The sequence below is a fragment of the Varanus komodoensis genome, unplaced genomic scaffold, assembly GCF_004798865.1.
Source record: "Varanus komodoensis strain SLA01 unplaced genomic scaffold, ASM479886v1 scaffold41, whole genome shotgun sequence".
Classification (NCBI taxonomy): Eukaryota; Metazoa; Chordata; class Lepidosauria; order Squamata; family Varanidae; genus Varanus; species Varanus komodoensis.
In genome coordinates, this window is record NW_025335954.1 from 7,575,451 (window position 1) to 7,595,483 (window position 20,033).

Below are 20,033 nucleotides of genomic sequence, written 5' to 3' on the forward strand. Positions count from 1 at the left end.
CAACAGCAAAGTGAGAAAGCAAGGAAGCAGTAGGCATCTTGGATTAATAAAGCTCTCACACAGAGGCATCTTGCATCCAGAGAAGGGGGCTTTTTTTTCCTCTCTCTCTCTCTCAAAAAAAAAAAAAAATAAAAGTGTCTCCAAGACCTGTCACTGTAACTTCATCTCCAAGAACAGTGCTGGTTCATAGGTTTAAGGCACACTCATTGTAATTAAACTATCCTCATTACAAGATACTGAAACCAGATGCAAGCTGTTTATCTAGAAGTTACACCTGCTGGGCAGATTTTGCAATTCAATTCATCCCCCATCCTAATTCAGATCCTTTTTTTTTTTTTTTTTAATCCCAAAACTTCAGAGAAGTTAACTCCAAGATCTCTGTGGGGGGTAACCCCTAAAATAAAGGAGCTCACAAATTTAAAAAAAGGAAAGATGGAAGCATCTTATGCTAGGCAACTGAATAGACCATCAGGAGAAGAAACCCCAAAGCTGATGTTTGAGCATCAAACCCTTCCTCTGCTTATTTATCAATAAGTGGCATTTGTCAAAGTCAACAATAACCCAACCCCACAACTGTAATCCCTCCCACACAAATAAGGAACATATACAGTGTCAGGATTATATTCAGAATGTCAGGCTTATGGATAATCTTCTGTGGAAGTGAGAGAAAGAGATGAGAGACAGAAGGAGAACACAATGGGGCAGTCATTCCGCTCTGCTGAACGTGACTGGTCATCCGTGCAAAATGTTTTTTTCCTACCAAAAGACTGGTCCTTGAGCCGGTTCCAAGCGTTCGGGTCTCTCCCTTTGGGCGGTGTAGGTCTAGGCTGCAGCACCCACTCCGCACGCGGGGAATTGGGAGGTTTGACTTTGATGGTGTCTTCTACTGAAGAAATAACAGGGTCACTTTTCTTGTCGTGCTCCCCCTGATTCCCTTTAAAACCTTTTCCCCCTCCCTCTTAAAGTCCTGTCAGTTGGACTTTATTTCCACGAAGGTGAAACTTGTCAGGCATGCTGGAAGTGTAGAATATTGAGGTTTAAAAAAGAGAGAGAGGTATGAACATTTGCCAAGGTAAGTCTTCTTCCTTCCCAGAATACCTCTGGCTTGCAGAGTTGTGTCGCCCTAGTCTGTTTCTGTCTGTTTCAGTTTTTATTTTAATGGTGAGAGGAAGCAGCAAGACTTCCACAACTTGCGAGCTTCATCTGGGTGAAAGGATTGTGTCCTGCTCTCTGGCATCAAAAGCAAAAGGAGTAATTGGACACAAGGTTTATTTGTGAGACATGTGTTCATGCCATACATCTGCTACCTGAAATGTCTTTGCACAAACCATCACCATATGCAAGGGAGGCGAGGGCTCTTGAACTCATGAGCTCTCCTTATCGCTGCATGAGAAGCTGTACATATCCCAATTCCCTCCGGCTGAACAGTTACCAAAGACGCAGCAGCCCTGCCTTCCTGTACATCTGAAAATCCTACATGGATAGGAACTTCAGCTTGCCTTATCTCCCCTCCTCAAAGATAAGGAGCCCTGCTTGCCAACAATGCAATCCACAAGGCCACTGCCTCAGCATCGCACGCAGAAAACTTTGGGCAGAAAGGTGTAGAACTTTGGGCCTATCTGAACTTTGTATTGGCTGCTTTGAACCTGCTTTGCCTGCAGAACATCCAAGCTTCAATCCCTGACATCTCCACATGGGGCTGGGAAAACTTCAGCCTGAAGTCCTGGAGAGTCATTGGCACTCAATGTCATCACTACTTAGCTAGATAAACTAATAGCCTCACTCAGTATGAAGCAGCTTCCCATGTACCTCAATCTAGGATGAGAGCTTGGGTGTCATTATCTTTATTTTGTCTCCATGACTTTACATCAGAAAGGGTCAAAACCGTGTTGTTGTTTTTAATGGCTCACTAGGGTAAAGTTTGCAGCCTATGATCTTGGTTGGTCCTGCCACACTTAAGTTGGATTAGTAATACCTTACTCCTATCTAGAAGGTATTTTCCAGTTTAAACCCTCCCATCTTTAAAACCAACCTTGGGAACATGCTCCCACGTGTAATTTCATAGTCAGAAAGGCTTTCCATAATATACAGGAAGGAAGATTGAAGTTAAGTATTAAGTCAACTTTTAAAAACTTCTCTCCCCCCTCTTCAGGTCTGAGCATGCCCCAATCCTTGTGTCATTGCTCTATTTCAATTTTTATCACCATCCTACAATCACTGTTTCCCGATTCCATGCCCCATCTCTTCCTTCAATGCACAAGACCCAATACCACAGACAAGGACTCATCAGGACCAAGCAGAAAAAACCATTTACCAACATCACTGAGGATGACTCTGCCAAACACATCCATCAGTACTCTCACAACACAAAACTAGAAGTGATGGTGGTAGACACAGCTCTTTAAATGTTGATGCACCTAAGATTTAAGTAGCAAAGTACTGCATATGTAAGATGTGTGAAACTGCCTTCCTCCTCTCAGTCTGTTTCCTACCTTTCTGCCAAAAAGGTACACAAAACAGCCAACAGTAAAATATATATCAAAAGTAAAATCTTAAAATATAGCATAAAATGTATTAAAAACACATTTAAAACAAATAAAAGAATTATACAGCACCCATCCCTAACAAAGCACTAGTACTATTAAGTAAGAGACCAGCCACAACAAGCCATCCAGAACCTAAGAGCCAGTGATTAAGAGCATGGAAATGAGACTCAGGCGATCTGGGTTCTAGTCCCCACTCAGCCCTGGGTGACTTTGGGCCAGTCAGCCTCTCAGCCCAACCTACCACACAGGGCTCTTGTTGCCAGGATAAGACTGACCGGAGGAGGAGAATTATGCAAGTTGTCTTGAGTTCCTTGGATGGAAAAAAAAGGCAGGATATAGATATAATAAAGAAATAAACCACAGCCTTGCAAGTTTTTCTGGCAAGGGTAATTATGTTAATTACCCTGCATGCTCAACAAGGCCATAATGGCTTATATCCCCTGCTGTGATTCTGTGAACCAGACCAGAATTTTTCTATTGGGAGGACTAGGAGCACTCTGTCTAGAATGGCTTCTCCCAACCTTTTATTCTAGGAGAAACACTTGAAATAATGTTCATGCCTCAAGAAATCACTGAATAAATGCGTAAAGGTAGGTCCTGGATTTAATATAAATGAAGGTTGTAAACTGACCTTAATTAGTGCAATTTATAACATGAAAATTCATTGACACTGTTGAATAGCATGGTTACTGAAAACCAAAAGATAAATCAAAGCAATATAACCAAAACATTGGTTAAGACTGTGTTATTTTTGAAACTAGAATAAAGAATTAAATGTACTTAATTAAATTAAATGTGGAAAGCCAGTGTGGAGTAGTGGTTAAGAGCATGGGACTGGGACTCAGACGATCTGGGTTCTAGTCCCCGCTCAGCCATGGAGCCAACTGGGTGACTTTGGGCCAGTCACAGACTCTCAGCCCAACCTACCTCACAGGTTGGTTGTTGTGGGGATAAGATGGAGGAGGAGAAAGATGTAAGTTGTCTTGAGCCCTTTGTAGGAAAAAGGCAGGATATAAATCATTCAATCAATCAAGTGAAACCTGTGCTTGCTTTTTGCTGCCCTAATACTTAATTCTGGGCCAAATTTTAGATAAACACACGCAGATTTCATCTTCAATTAAAATGAGACCATTTCTATGACCACCACAAAGATCTGTGACAGTTCAATCAACTGCTAAATGCTATTCCCCCATTCATGCCTGCCTCCAATGGCTCTGCCCACAAGTTGTCACACACAGACAAGATGAAAAAGACTAAAATGCAGTGTTTGTTTCAGTGTCAACACATTTGGTTCCGATTAATTTGACCATTCAAGTATTAGTATGCCATCAAGATTACTGAAATGATCAAGTAACTCATGTGTGTTGATATTAGCGCATATATTATATAATTGATTATAGTATATGTTAGATTTATATATTAGATTTATATTATAAGCACACAAAACACATGAATGTGAAAACACAGTACTTATTTTATAGATAGTCTCATCTCAGAATCCCCAGTGATCTTTTGCAGAACCCTGGAGTTCCAAGCTACTGCCCCAAATCTCCCTTCCTGTATTGCAAACCAAAATGGGCATGATCACAACAAGGGACAGACTGTATGTCCTGCAAGTTCACTCCTTTTATTGAAGGCTTGCTTCTTTGTAGCTGAGCCAATGTTCCTGGCCTTTTTAGCACAAGATCATCCTATTCAAATGTCTGCAGTTTCTCATGGCTCTCTCCAGTTGTCATAAACATAAACCTTAGATCTTGCATGAAAAAGAAAACCATATAACATGGACCAGTAAACTTATCTTGTGATAGGGGTTCCGTACATTCAAAAGCAAACAGGAGTAAGGCCTGAGGTACCAAGTTAAAAACACACACAAGCAGAGCAAACTGCTTTTCCATAAACAAGGATTTTGTATTTTGTTCCAAAACTTCATTTAGCAGCCATTAAAAAAAAATATTTGGCACCACGAAATGTCCCATCCGTTTATAACTGGTAAAAATGATTAAAGAGAGATCTAGTACAGTTATGTCTAGTCTGAAACACAGAAGTCAGACATTACCCTATCCGTCTTGGCATACACACTAGCACTGTTCTGTTGGGAGACCAATTACCTGCTTGTCTAAAATAGAATGCCCTGCTAGAGAAACCTAGGCTCAGTTCTGAGTTTAGTATAGAGCCGATTTGGCTTTTAGCTAGTATTTATTTTCCACTGCAATTTTAAGGCTATGACATATATACTAGATCCATATGATCCTATGAAACAGCTTCCATTAAAAGGAAACTAAAGTTCTGGAGGGGCAGGGAGAGCAACTTCATTTCTTGAAACAAATGGGTTCCAGAAACCATACAGATGTGCTGTATCACTGATGTATTATGCAAGCTGCCTTGAGTTCCTTGAAAGGAAAAAGGGTGGGTTATATACTGAATAAATAAATAAGATGTGCTATGGAGAAACTATACCCGAATACATGACTTCCTATAGCCACACATACCTATACAGAGGACAGACCAGAGCTGAGATGGACACATAAAATGGTAGAGCTGGTGGACGGCCACTGTTGTCCCACAGATGCCACAAGTGGCACAAGATGGACAGGTTGTGGCATACCTAGACAGTAGCAGGATTGTCTGTGAATGATACAATAGACTATGGAGTCAGGGAGGAAACTTAATCTCTGCATATCTCCAGGTATGCTGGCAATGTCCCATCCAAATCATTCAAAGCTAGGTGGCCCAAGGGTCTGACTTGGTATAAGGCAGGCCCTTGTGTGCCTATGTTCAAGAAACACCAAGATCTACAGCTATCTAACAGATAGTAAATGCTTCCCAAACTAATTAGTCCACCATCAAAGACTAAGTACACACAAATGGGTACATCTGTATTTTAAACCCTTCTACTTAAATCATATATACACAGAGTTGCTATTTGTCCTGCAGAAGGAAATGAGCAAATTGGGGCTTTCTTTTAGATATAAAAACACAAGTAAATGAAACTATTTAATTAACACTCACAAACATACACCTCTAAATACTCAAACCAAGGTCATAAGAAAATATAGGTTGCCAATGAACTAATTGGTCAGAATACTAATTTATTTCTTATTTTACTCCACTGGCCAAGAAAGATTAGGAGCTGGGTTGGATGGAGATGCCTGCCTCCAAACTCCAAAGAGGAAGATATTCACACAGTTCACATCCTGAAGTGCAAGCACAGAGCTTTGGAATAGCCATCATCTCAGGAAGCAATTTAAACCAGAATGCTTCCTTTTCCAAACAATAAAAAAGTAAAGCAAAATGAGAGAAAATGAGCTTGCATGATACAGGGGAGCCACTGGATATGATTTCCAAGACAGGAGTTCTGCTCAAAAGGAAAAGAAAAATAAAACTGGGTGGGACTGGGTGTTCCAAATGGACAAGAACCCAAAAATCGGTCACCCTTTGTATATTTGCTAGAGTGCAAAGTCACACACACATTTTTTCCAGAAGTCCAAAGTTGCACATATGTTTTTTTCCAAAAGTCCAAAGTTACACACACACATTTTTATAGACTGTTTCAGCACAAAACGTAATCACAAACGGCTATTTCTGCAGCAGAGTGGGTTCTTTTAGTTTCCTGTTGAACCTACAAGTATATTTATCACTCCATACAAAGGTTTCCTAGTCTCCTTTCCCTCTCCCACTAGTGCCCCCCCCCGCATATCCATAGCCCCAATTCAGAGCTCTTAATGGGATCAGCAGATAGGAAGAAGATAGAAATAGATGAGGCAGTTGGGATTCTTCCTAGTGGAAAAAGCTATTTGCTATATAGCATGGATTTGTGTGGGGGGCGGGAGGGAGTTGTTTCTTCAACTATTACAAGAGCACTTGACCAACAAGACCTAACAGACTGCCAGAAAGGCCACAAGAACCTTAGGAAATAAATGTGAAGGGCTTTAAGCATTCCTGCTGCTTCAAGTAATTTAATGCAAAATCTTAAAGCCTGACTGGAGGTGAGAGGAGGCATAAGGAAGGCTTTAGGGCCAAGGTCAGCCCAGAAACTATGTGGGGTGGGGGAGAGAAGCCATCCCAGCCTTAATACTAAGTACCTTTACTGAGTTAAAGTCTTCTCCACAGATGAATGAATAGAAATGGCCTCTAGCTATAAGCAATCATAGGCAGGGGCCCAAGATGGCCACTAAACAGCCTTCGCTAATGCCTTTTTCAAGGAGCCTGCAGCCCACCACACTTTCTGGGGCTTCTTATGCCACCAGTCAAGCTTACATTTGTACTGAAGTGCATAATTCAGGCACACCCTTCCTTTGTATCTCTTTCCCTTCTGCCAAATAACATAAAAAGACGATATCCTGTGTCCATGGGTATTTGGGTGGAACAGCCCATCAAATTACCAAGCAACAGAATTCTCTGGAAGCTGAGCTCTTTTTAAAGCCTCTTTTGAGGCTTTAAAAGAAGCAACCCAAGACAAGAAGCAACCCAAATGGACCAGCTTTGATGTATTCATCCTTATAATCAGCACAGCTTCATTAGGCACTACTAATCACAAAAGGAAATTGTCAACAGGTAGAACATTACAATCGTTCTTGGCACAACCCCACTTGCCACCAAATGAAAGGAGGCAAAAAGACACACTTGTTTGGCTGCTCCACCAGACACAATAAGCTGCTGTTTGAATTCATTATCCAATCTCGTTATTCACCCCACCAATCTCAGATGTCTCAAACAGCACTTGGGGAAACAAAGCCCTGCATGGAATTAAGTAAATGGGCTAGATTGATGAGCTTCAAAAATATCTTGGACACGTTAAAGCAAGTTTTCCTAGCATGGCAATAATAAAACAAAGCAGCCAAAGCTTAGCACAGAGCAGCAAAATGGTGCAGCAGTCAAAATCCAGGGCTGCAGCTGCCCAAGGTGTTCTTCACAAACTTTTTCTATATTGCTTTAACTCAAGAGGGAAAAAGGAAACTGCAACTTCCCCAAGCTAATATAATTTATTTTAAGTGAAGTTGACTTAACCACTTGATGTATTTGCCAGATGTCTTTTATTCAGAGTGCATCTGCAAAAAGTAGCTTGCTAATAGCACTCATCTGCTTGGCTGGCAGGAAGCAGAGCACCAGTCAGCCCCCAGTCTCACATGGGTTGCATGTCTGACCGTTTACTTCCCAGGGATTCTGGACTGCATGGGTAGAACTTCCCTACTCCCATTTCATCCTCACAACCACCTGGTCAGGTAGACTAGGCTGTGAAATGTTAAGTCTCCCAGGGCCACCCAGTAAGCTAAATCTGAACTCCAATCACTAAATGACACTGGCTCTCCTTCTCATCCACTCAAGCATCTTACTCCAGGTACATCAGTACACTGAAGCCAGTTCTTAATAAAGACAAGAACATCCACTTGGCAGGCTAAGAAATGGTTTCAACTCAGCAACATTACAACTAGACAGAGTAGTAAGCAGTGGGAATATGAAAGAGTTGCCTATCATACCCTTGGCACTATCAGCATGACTACTCCAAAGTAAACCCAAGTGAGTTCAATGGAACTTACATCCAGGTAGGTGTACATAGGATTACAGCTTTAATGGGCTCCCTCCATTATGGCTTGCTAGGAAAATTAGCAGTCAACATGCCCAATCCTTAAGCATTCCCTACACCTAGTGAAAATGGCATCCACCCCACAAACCTTCATCCCAAGGACGTTGTCTTTGAGTGCACAGCTACTTAACCAGAACATGCACACGGGCATTCCAGCAAATCTCATCTGATAGTGAGAACAGTAATTGGGCACAGGACTTGTCGCTTGTGTTTAATTTTGACAAAGTGACATCATTTAGCTGCACTAATTGATTTGTCTTGAAAAGTCAACTTTAAACTCAATTAGTTTCCCCTTTGGCTGCACATGTCTCTTGAACCAAACTGCAGTTAGTAAACGTAGGAACAAAGAAAGCTACCTTATACTGAACCAGCCCATTAGTCATCTAGCTCAGTATTTATACTCCTTCACATGTAAATAAATCCTGGAACAGTGAACAATAAAAGATTAAAAATACACTTTTAAAAAGGGAAAGAAAGAATACCACCTATAAAAATGTACCTGGCCAGTCAAGGATGGCATCTAAATATAAGTATGTTTTCAGCGGGCACTAAAAACAACACAACTATGACCTGCTTGACTTCCAGAGGCAGGCGTTTCCATAGGAAGAAAGCCACTGCAAAGATGGCTCTTCCAGATTAGCCCCTAGTTTTCCCTGTGAAGCTACTAGCAGCATCTGACTGGAAGACCTCACTGGTGAGGCAGCTTGATAAGGGAGATGATCCCTTATTCCTTGTAGCCATTCTATACAAACTTCATCTATATTGCTTTAATTTAAGAGGAAACTGTGAGGAGAGAGAAGTACTGTCTACCAGCAGCAGTTCTCAAAACTTGCCCACAAATGACTTGAACATTGTTGCAGGCCTTCGTGGACTCTGCAATACACTTGTTTTGGTTGTTCTTAAAATCAAAATGTTTGCCCTAGTCCAGGTGGCTGAGAGGGACTCACAAAGAAAGGTACATTTGTGGGAGGAGGAAACAGTAGGTTGTGCCAGAGCCAGGGCCCTGTTTACTTGTTCAATGATCTAGCCATGATCAAAACAGCCTCAGTCACTCTTCAGAAAAAAGAAACCTACTGCTGAGTCAAGAGTAAAAGCTGACTGTTCATCAACCTTTTTGCAAATTACCTGAATGGGTCTTGTGGACCACGTCACTGCTTCACATCTAAACAAGGGTCTTTCACAAGTCCTACACAGAGACTTCAGACACTGTATCTGGAGGCCTGAGTGTGCACTGAAATGCCTAGTTCTGCATGAGTTTTAAGGAATTTAGGTAGGTAACTTCAAGTTACTCATTTCACGTTACAAAAGGATACAACTGACTGATACGAGGGAACAGGCACAGATGCTAAATGACTATTTTGCCTCTCTGTTCTCCCCAAAGCAGGATGGGGGATATCCGCATAGGAGATGAGATGAGGCTGGGGACTTAGGGGCACAGATTAGAATCACCCCCCTAGAAGTCAAGGGGCTCCTCAGGGCACTGGACATTACAAAGGTGCCAGGTCCTGACGGGTTACACCTGAGAGTACTTAGAGAGTTGGCAGGGGTTCTCTCATGCCCACTGGCCTCCATTTTTGAGGCCTTGTGGAGAATGGGTGAAGTTCCAGAGGGCTGGAGGGTGGCAGCAGTAGTCCCAATATTCAAAAAGGGTAGCAAAAGGGACATGGGGAATAGCAGTTGTGTCTCTCTGGAAAGCAGCATCATCTGTTTGCTGTTTTTCCCTTATTTTTTTCAAGAAGTGGGACAGAGCAAAAACAAGATGTTTTAACAGAGCTGTAATGCAGAAAGTATTTGCTCTTGTGTTGAATGCTCTGCTAAGGTGTATTTGATATAAATAGCTGAAAAAGGCAAATCACAAGAGCGAAAACAAGAACCTTTGTCTGCAAACAGCTGTGTACAGTATTTATATTCTACTGAATTGTGGGGAAATGAACTCTTTTCCTAACAATTGGGTCAAACAATATAAGCAACATGGGTTTGGGAGTGGGGCATGCTTCTACTAATGCAATATACACAGACTAAAAGATGTGCAAAACAGTTTGCCTTGCACAGATACAGCTCTGGTGAAAGCTGGATTGGGAGATACAATCAAAAGAAAAAAAAAAGTTTAGTTGCAAGACTCTGAACACAGCTGTCATCCAACAAAAAACATAACAAAAGAGAAACATGATTCTGATATTTGACCTCACTGTCCTACTCTTAGCTATGATGCGTACAGGTAAAAATTTCCTATTGCAAAACCTCATTCATCAGAGGTTAAAAGTAGGATTGCAATGAACTTTCCATACTAATGGGATATTGAGCATTGTGTGTGTCTACCCACCCACCATTATAATCCATCTAAATGGAGCCTTTGGCACAGTTCTTCCCTCTTTACATGCTTTAATGTAAGTAGAAGCTTACTGGACAACTGAACTCATCATAACTCAACTCAATTAATTATATCCTTTGGAGTAGACTCCACTTTTAATCATTTTTAAAATTAATCTTTCTTGCTTTACCCTCTTATAAAAATAAATAACAAAACAAAACACTTTCCAATCATTACCACTATCCACCTTTGCTAAAACAGCAGTGATCAGAAAGCTACTTTTATTGTTCTAAAATTATTTGTATTTCATTATTGCATTAAAGTGCTGTAAGACGCTTATAACTGACAGACACTTCATTATCACATTTTAATGCTTTAGCACTACTTAAATTATGTATAAATAAATGTCTGCTAAAAATGGAGCCTACCACAAAAGTTACATTGCTTATGCAAATGAACTTTAATAGGCTATTGCTCACATAAAAAAAGTCTGTTTTAAAAAAAGATGAAAAAATAGAGCTATGGACATCAATACATGTGCAAGTTGTTTTACTTTTCCACCACTCTAAAAAAGTTAAACTTTCTCTGGTAAGGAAAGAGGACAGAAGCAAATACTGGAAACATACAGGAAGACTATAAATGGGCAATGTGAGTGAACAAGCCATAGCTATTAGATTATCAGTCCTCATGCAGAAGCGCCCTGTTAGACAACCTCAGGCTGGAGGTATGAGGGTGCTTCTAGTTTAAAGGATTCTAGTACTGCCAGTTCAAAAACACTTTTCAGCTATTCCACTTTTCTCTCCTTAATGGATTTTTGGTAAGAAAAAAATGAGAGAAGCAGCAGTGAAAGAACTCAAGAGGGTTACAGATAAAGTTCTATAAAATGTTGGGAATGATGGAGGGAGACTGCACTATAAAACTCTCATCTAGAGGCACCCACAGTGGATTAAAAGAAAGCTTCAGAAGATGCAAAGAACATTTTCAAGAGACATGGATTTTTGTGGAATTCCTTCCCTCCTCTAAATGCAATCAAAACAGGTTCACAATATTTAAGAATGAACTAACTCTGACTCCCAAAGTTAAGGAATGGTTCACTAGTTGTTGCTTCATACTTAACTTTTATTCCCCATCTTTTATTTATTCCCTCTGTAAATTCTGACTCACCCAAAGTACTGCTAGATGGCTTCATTTTATTTGCTGACAAAAATATTTATCAGCTGTTTCTTGACCTCCCAAGTTGCTAACATAAAATCAATAAAACTGAAAATATCAGACTTTTATAATAAACATACTGAGTCCTAATTAAAGTATATGTCAGATGGGAAAAGGAGAATTATCTGCTACTTGAAGCAGCGTTTAAAACTTCCACATCCATAGGAGAAACTGCTCCAAGAGAAAATAACTTTTGACCCTGTGGAATTCAGGAACTCATCCCAGCAGGAGATGATTGCGCCAGTAATTCAGTAAAAATTTTAAAAGACAGATAAGGGACTTTATAAATTATATGAATAAATAGTTGCACATTTTACATACACGTTGCATGCAGGATTCAAAACAGGAAGGAACATTAAAGTGCAAAATCTTTCTGTTCCTTGCAATAAATATTTGAAAGGAACACCAAGATCTGCTCCATTAACTGCCAGCTGGCAAACCCTGCTCTAGAGGAATCTTAATTTCCTTCTTCACAGGTTTTCCTCCATCATGTATTGTCAAGAGTTCAGATAGCCATTTTAGAAGGCAAGTCAGAAAGGCAGAGGTAGAGAACTCTGGGCAAATGAACATCCCTTTCTTTTTAGGAGCACACGCACATCTATGCCCTATTATCTACAGAACAAACAGCATGTCCAGCATCCTACACAGCTCATACACATTCTGGGGGAGAGAGAGTTAAGTAGGCTTATGCTTTCTGTGAATAACAAATAACTATGGTTTTAACACTCCTATCTGTCTGGAGCCTTTGAGATCAGACAGCAAAACTAAAACTCTAATAAAATAAATACTCTTTTCATTCAAAACAAATGGGGGAGTGCATTTTCAGGGCTCCAAAAGAACCATTCTCCTCCAGACTCTAATGAGGAGAAATATGCTACAGAGAGGAATGGCAGGATCCCACTGTAATACTGAGGTGCTGTACAACAGTCATCGTGTTATACCAGAGGGGAAAAGCACAAATTTGGAAGACCATGAAATCACAATGCGACTGGCACTCTTCAATAAAGAAGCTTCTGAAGGTTTATTATAGAGGCTGTTCACTTGGCTTATTTCAAAAGAATCAGCTAATCTGCATTCATTTACATGAACTCAGTATTATATCCTGAATCTAAAGATACCACAAGACAGTGGAGTGTTGGATTGCTGCTATCAGGTATATGTTGCTAAATTCCCATCCTGCAATATTATACCAGAGGACAGTCTCTCTTCTGCCATGAGAAGCCAATCCCTTGTTTCCATGCAGCCAGTCAGAACAGAAGTGAAGAGTATGAAGCATACCCTTGTTCACACTGGGGAGCACGGGTGCAGGGGAGCTGTTCAACATGTGGATAGGCTAGGGAAAAAAATCTCCTCCCGCACAGCTGAAAGGTAATTACACCTCCTCTTCTGGCTGCACTGTTGGCCTTCCCAGTCCAGTCACTCAGGAGATTTTAAACTAGCCAATGAATGCACATCAAACATGAGCATCAAGCATGATCACAAATACATGTCCATTTTCCATTATCAGTAGTTTGGCTGGCACTTGGTTCAGCACCTTCCAAAAAGCTGGGAATGAAATGGAATCCATGTTTCTGAGAGGTTTGAAAATGCCACACCACACAACTTGCATCTGTCTGGGCCATGGGTCCTCAAACTAAGGCCCGTGGGCTGGATCCGGCCCGCCATGCCTATTTAACCGGCCAGCCCCAGAGGTTTTGCACTTGCCGCATGTGCGCGCATGTGCACGCAGGTGCATGGCTTGCTCGCAAGGAGGTCGTTTTGGACTCACTCAGAGAAAACTATCTCCTTACGAACAAGCTGGTGCCTTGCCCCACGTGCTCCCCTGTCCCCGCCTTGCCTCGCATGCATGCACGCTCTGCCCCCTCACTGGCCCGGGGGCCCCCCGCTGGCAGCCCCTTGGCACCCCGCTGGCACCTGTCAACTGGCCCCCCGTTGAAAAAGTTTGAGGACCCCTGGTCTGGGCACTTCCAGTCCCTTAGAAATTTCACCCTTCATGTGGCTGATGCAGGTGCACAAGCATATGGCTCTAGATCGAAACTTGATTGCGAATATTTAATAAAAAGACATGCAAGGGTCTAACCAAATCGAAGGAGCAAAGGGGCTGCTCAGGACTTGTCTCCCGGCTCTCACTGACATGCCCCATTACTCAGAACTGACAACCAAGCAGAGGAGGGTGATCTCAATTAATCCAGAGGATTTTTACTTTGTGTATGACTCCCCAGATTTACTCCTTGAAAGTAAATAAATCATGAAATATTTTAAAGGACTGTCATCACTGGATAAGAGACCTTGTAAGGAAAGCCATGTTTTAGAAGCAAAGTCAAAAGTAGCTATTTTTCCAGTATTACTGAATATAATCCCCGTCCTGCCGTGTTCCTCCACACCCAGCAGACTTAACCCAACTTAATGTAACATAATGCTGTGCCATACCACTTGGGGTATATCCATCAGGACCCAGAAGATCAGCCAGCATAAAGAAGAGATTAAGAGGAGAGACAGAAGCATAGTGATTCATACCAGCCAAAAATAAAAGTCTCTCTTAAGCTCTATAATGACACCCAAGTGCCTTCACCTTCTGGTGCAAGCAGAGCTACACACGTAGCCTGCTTGGGAGGCAGAAGTTTAGTGGGTGTCTAGAAAGCAGGCAAGAATGTACCATTGCAGAAATTCTTAGGATGGACAGAGAAAACCATTCCATGATCCCACCAAAGTCAATGACAGCTTTTGCAGCCACTGAATTCTGGAAATCCAGAGCAAGATGGATTTCTGCAAGGACTGGAACTTGTCCAAGGCATAAGAGCTGTGGAACCACCCTTCAGCCTCTCCAGGGGCAAATCTGTGCTAAGACATGTTTAAATCACATGTTTAAATCACATGGAAATCAGCAGAACTCCCATAACAGCTACCCTGACAGGAACGGTAGTTTTACATGGGTGTTGGTGATTTAAAGAGACTTTAAAATGATTTTGATTTACAGAGTAAATATGCCACTACTGCAGTCCACTACTCAGTTTCTGCAAAATGTGTGTGTGGGAGGGGATCTGAACTCACCATTTGAAAGAAGAATTTCTGAAGAGTACCTGCCATCTTTTATGTCATATATTTAGATCAAGCATGGTCAAATTGTGACTGCTCCCATGATCATACACCACTGAATATGCTAGCTAGGGCTGATGGGCTATTTAGTCCAAAATATCTAGAGGGTCACAAGTTGTTCATCCTTGATCAAGATATAGAGAATTCCACGCTGAGCTCAGATGCTAGAAGAGCCTGATGACTTACAAGGACAGCCATGGAGTTGGGAGTCCTGAAGTCAGAATTGGAATCAGACATAATTCCTGGGTTACTGGAGTCAGAGTCGGAGTTGGTGAAAATGGACCGACTGTGACCCCTAATAAATTTAAACTGTAATGTAAATAATATGTTAAAATTTACTATTTCACAGGTAATAATTTGAGTAATCCATTTTCAGGTTATATTTTCAAAGATACATTTTAATTTCATGTATTAGTGAAAGTGGTGCCCCAATGAAAAAAATTCACAATGGCAAAAAAGTGTCAACAAAGTCAGCTGTTTTTGAACACTTTGCAATAATAACAGATGGGAAATATTATGTGTGTCAATGTATACAGAAGATGATGATTTTGAAAAAGCATGTGTTGCAAAAATAAGTAGTATGAGATGCAACCTTGAGGCTGAATAGCAATTGGAGAAAAGAGAGGAGTTGGGTAACATTACTTTAAAACAGAGAAATGCTCTATAGCTCAGAGCAATCTTCCCAACCTTGGGCACCCTCCCAATGTCCCCCACAATTCTCAGCCACAGGCTGAGGAAGGCTATTTCCAGGGCATCCAAACTGCATGGAACCACCTTCTGCCAAGCTCAACACAAGGATACAATTTCACATGCGATATACCTATTTTAAGGATATGCCAGCAAGGAAAACAGAGTATCCCTGTTGGGAATGAAAGGGGTAGTTGTTCTTGGCATATGTTCCAAGGTCAGGCAGGTTCACACCCATCAGATGAGGGGGGGCCCTGGGAACCGGCATCTTCAGATGTTGAAATGGGAGGGCTTATCTTGAGGCCACCCTCCCCAGAGATTCAAATGGACTCTTAAGAACAGGCAGGATCTCCAACTGCATGGAAGGGGCACTGGAGAAGCACTCCAACAACCAGCTGAGCAAGGTATGACTTTTGATCCTATGAAACAGCATCAGGAGAGATGGGCCAGCCAACTAGAGGGACAGTGAAAAGGATTGGACACCTTCAAAAAGGTCCTTCCGGGAGGGGGGCAGGGGTACTCAAAAAGAGGGTTTTCAGAAATAGTCACTAGACTGGGTTCAGTGACCTGCTCTATACATGTTCAGAGACTCCTTCTGTGGAGCTTATGCTCACTGGATATACCTCAGAGGATAACGAGTTTTTGAAAAGGAATGGTCTGTTCCTTTGAAAGTATGAAGGAAGAAGCCTAGATCCTGGCCAGACCTGAGGTCAAAAGATCCAGACATCCTCCAATTCTTTTTGGCACCGTAAATTTTTTTTCTTTTCTTTTTTAAAACAAATTTACATTTGTAAACAAAAAGGACTTTTTAAATATTTCATTTGCAAAACATTATACCTCCAATTAAAATATGTTTGTCCAATTGGACTTATAAATAGCTACTTGCCTGTGGGTAAGTTAGAACTGCCTCTAGGCAACCAGAAAAGGAAGTCCGTTCCTAAGCTAGGTTCCTCCTAAACTGTTTAGGATTGTTGCACTACAAATTATGACTGTAAGTATAAATAGAAAGGCTAAGTGCTTGTACGCATGTTCATTTTTGTGACCTTAACTTGCAAGGCAGAAACATTCCTGCTCGTTGCCTGGGGCAGATTCTTACTCACCACAGACAACCCCCTACAAGTGCCTATTTACAAGCCTGCTCAACCCCATTTTGCATAGTATGTACAACAGAGATTCACTGCCTGAGGCAGGACCTGCACTTTCCCAGCCACCAAATATCTGTGCAACAACTATCCAAGCAGCAATATGATGTGTCTGCAATGGAAATACTTCCTTGAGTGATGCTGTTCAGATTATGCGCAGCCACTGCGTATTTACAGCTCAGAAGGAAGCAGAGAGAGCCCTCAGTCACATATCACTCAACCTGTTCCCATTATATATGACACACCTTCTAATTTAGCAGCTAATCATTTAACAACTCCTTAGAAAAGGAAAACCAAACTCCAATGCTGTGGGAAACTGTGATCCTTTCATATTTTATTGAGCAATTAAAAATAAAAAGGAAACTCTGGCACAAAAAACTATGGAGAGTACAAGCACCTTCCAAATCCCTTGTTTTATTTCTCAGTCCCCATCTGTGCCTCTTCTGACCCTCAATGTGCTTCATTCTCTCAAGGCTTGAGGACTCAAGTAGATACAACAGGAAACACTAAGATAAACAGGATGTCATTTGAGCCAGCCAATAGCAGGACTATGGAAGACAGGCTGATTTCTCATATTGTTCTAAGTAAGTGACTTTTCAAATACTTCCCTTCTCACAAGAGAGATATAGTTGTGTGAGAGAGAAGAGGGTTTTTGATTAGCATAGCCTGTCCTATTGTGCCTATCAATACAGGATTGTTTCCCTCCTAGAGCATTTCATCTACCCTAGTTTTAGTGCATTTATTGTTTCACCCCAGAAATATTTATCTGCTCCAAAATCTCTCTGTGGGTTACAGGACTTCAATATCAATTTTTCTCCTTTCATGCTATAAAAAATTACTAAACTATATTTATTCTGTATCTACTTTAAACCTAGCTGCTAAAGCACAAGCTCAAATGGAAAGGGCTTCTATCTTGCCCATGGTTTAAGCTCTTGTCATGGTACTTCCAAATGGAAAAAGAGGAATTCTCCTGTCTAAAGAGCAGCAGAAACAGGATATTGCAGCTATAAAGCATGTCTTTCGCAAAGAGAACCTGCAATGAGATCTGTAAACCAGCCAGGGAGCCTCTGAACTGATGGGCAGCAAAGAAATGCAACAATAAGTAAAATTTTAAAAAATAAGAATTCCATGATGCATCAGTAGCCCATCTTTGCCCAGCAGACCAAACTTTATAGCCCATCAATTTTAAAAAATCTACTCACTCACTCACCTGCCTGCCTGGACCTTTGTACAGCTGGATGGCTGACCTAAACAAGGATGAGAATGAGTTTGACAGGAGGCCAAGTTAGCCTGCAGACAAAGAAGTCAACCAGAGGTGGAAATGCTCTTGAACCAAGGGCAAATCCAGCCTTAAGCACATCCAGCATGCAGTCTTCATCCACAAATGATCCTCATGGGACACCCACAAAACTTTATTCCTGTGAAAAGACTGAAGGTCCTCAAGAATGTTCTTAGCAAGGGCAGAAGAATGAAAGGAAAGCTCACCTCTGCCCAGGTTCCTCCATGGAAAACCACAAAAGTTCAACACATTTAAGTGTGGGTTTTCTACCACATATTAATTAAGATTTCGTTTTTAATCTATATTGTATTGTTAGCCTTGGGCTGAAAGGTGGGATACAAATTAAACAAATAATTACTGTATTATGATGATAGCCAAGGTATTAGACATGAGACTATCCCTACTTTAAAGAAATTAAATAAAACATCTATAACTAATTCAACTAATGTGAATAAATTTTATTATAACAGCATAATTTAATATGAATAGAATAACATATAGTATATGATAGGAATAATATAATAGACAATTATTTATTATTATGAAACTATTGTTATTATATTGCTCTATAATAATAGCTCTGAAGCCAAAAAACAGTGTGCATTCCCCTTGTTTTTGAGCAATGGAGGCATATGTTGTAGCATTCCCTACTTTTTGAAGACGTGTACACATAAAGTCCAACACATCTGGAGAGAGTCAGGTTTGGAAAGGCTCGTAGAAGCATTTAAATAGTTAAATACTGTTATAATACAAAGTACCTTTTGGGGTGGATGAATGGTAAATATTATATGTTAGCAGTTGGAGAACTGAAAAACAGAAGAAAAGGTAGTCAAAGAACTATATCGGACATGCGGGACAATCCATGCATGTTTACCCAGAAGCAGGTCGCACTGTGTCCAACGACGTTTACTCTGAAAAGATCTGGAGGGCTCCAGGTTGTAGAAGCCTGTCAGCCAAGTCCTTTTATTTTATGGGGTGCTTTGCAATCTTCATTCTGTTTGCCCTGACTAGACCAACACTATATAAATGTAATAAATACAGAGAGCCTGTGAGTCAGGTACTATTTCCTCTCGTTTTACAGAACGGGCTAGGACCCAGGTGGGGCAGTGAGGGACTTAGCTGAGGGAGAAGAATTTGTCTAAGATCAACACAAGAAGCCTGTAGTAAAGACTGGCATTAAGAAGAATTAAATTGAAAGATGGGGATCCACCATATTGGAGGAAAAGGTATGATGAGAGAATCTTGCATCTAAATCCCTAAGGGCAATGTTAATCAGCACAAAAACAACTTGTACAGAAGAATCAAAGTTAGACAAAGAAGAGAGGAAACCCCTGAAAGAGATCTCCCCAATGTCCTTATGGAGGGGGACTCTCCCTCAAAACAGAAACCTCCCCCCCACCACCAAGGTTAGTGTTCTCCACTGTCCTGTTCTGTACAGTACTTTGTTACTTTGTTGTTCTTTGTCACTGTGTTTAATTTTTTCTGATTAAAAAAATAGTTACAGAACAGATTTACACTGTACCTTATGGGGAAATTTGACTTGGCTCCAGACCAAAAACTGGCTCACAACCACTTTCAGAGGGGCCAGAACAGATTGACCTTGTTTACATTGTATCTTATAGGGAAAATTGACTCGGGTCACAACCAATCTGGGTCACAACCAGAGTCGTGGAACAGATTAAGTTCATGAGCCAAGGTACCACTGTACTTTGAAACAGACACACATCACATTGTATTTGCTACAAATATGCATTTGTGGAATATGCTTCCATGAACTAGAGTCAAAATAAATCTGTAGTCCTATAAAGTGTCACAAGGCTTCATTGTTTTGCAATCAATTAAGAGCACTGTTTTACTAATGCCCAGCTGAGATTAGGGCATTATGTTTCTGCGCTTTGCCCTAAATAGTATAAAGGTAGAAGCCAGAGGACTGGACCTAGACAGATAATGGGAATAGGAGGAGAAAGAGAAGCCCTGGGTTAAAGACAGATAGTAAAAAGGTCACAAGGCCAGCATTTTATGGAAAAAGAAAATCATTGGGAAACTTTAAAATCTGAACGGAAATGATCTCAACAGAGTATCATTGGGAAACCTTACTGTTACTCTGAAACCTTTGTCTCTTTCCAGTAAATACTAAACTGGCTAGCAATTAAGATATTTTTCCAAACTCCTACTG

General features: G+C 41.0%; 1 protein-coding gene across 7 annotated transcripts in view; it reads right to left on the bottom strand.

Moving 5' to 3' along the window:
* The window catches only part of LRP1 (LDL receptor related protein 1), a 405,127-nt gene that overhangs the window by 363,298 nt on the left and 21,796 nt on the right, over nt 1-20,033 (bottom strand). For 4 of the 7 annotated variants that reach the window (XM_044443327.1, XM_044443323.1, XM_044443321.1 and 1 more), the window contains exon 2: nt 761-886. The exons of 2 other annotated variants lie outside the window; for them this stretch is intronic. In XM_044443327.1, coding sequence (XP_044299262.1) covers nt 761-886 — 126 coding nt within the window. The remainder of the gene's footprint in view (nt 1-760; nt 887-20,033) is intronic. One more of the 7 variants, XM_044443322.1, reaches the window with a different exon arrangement.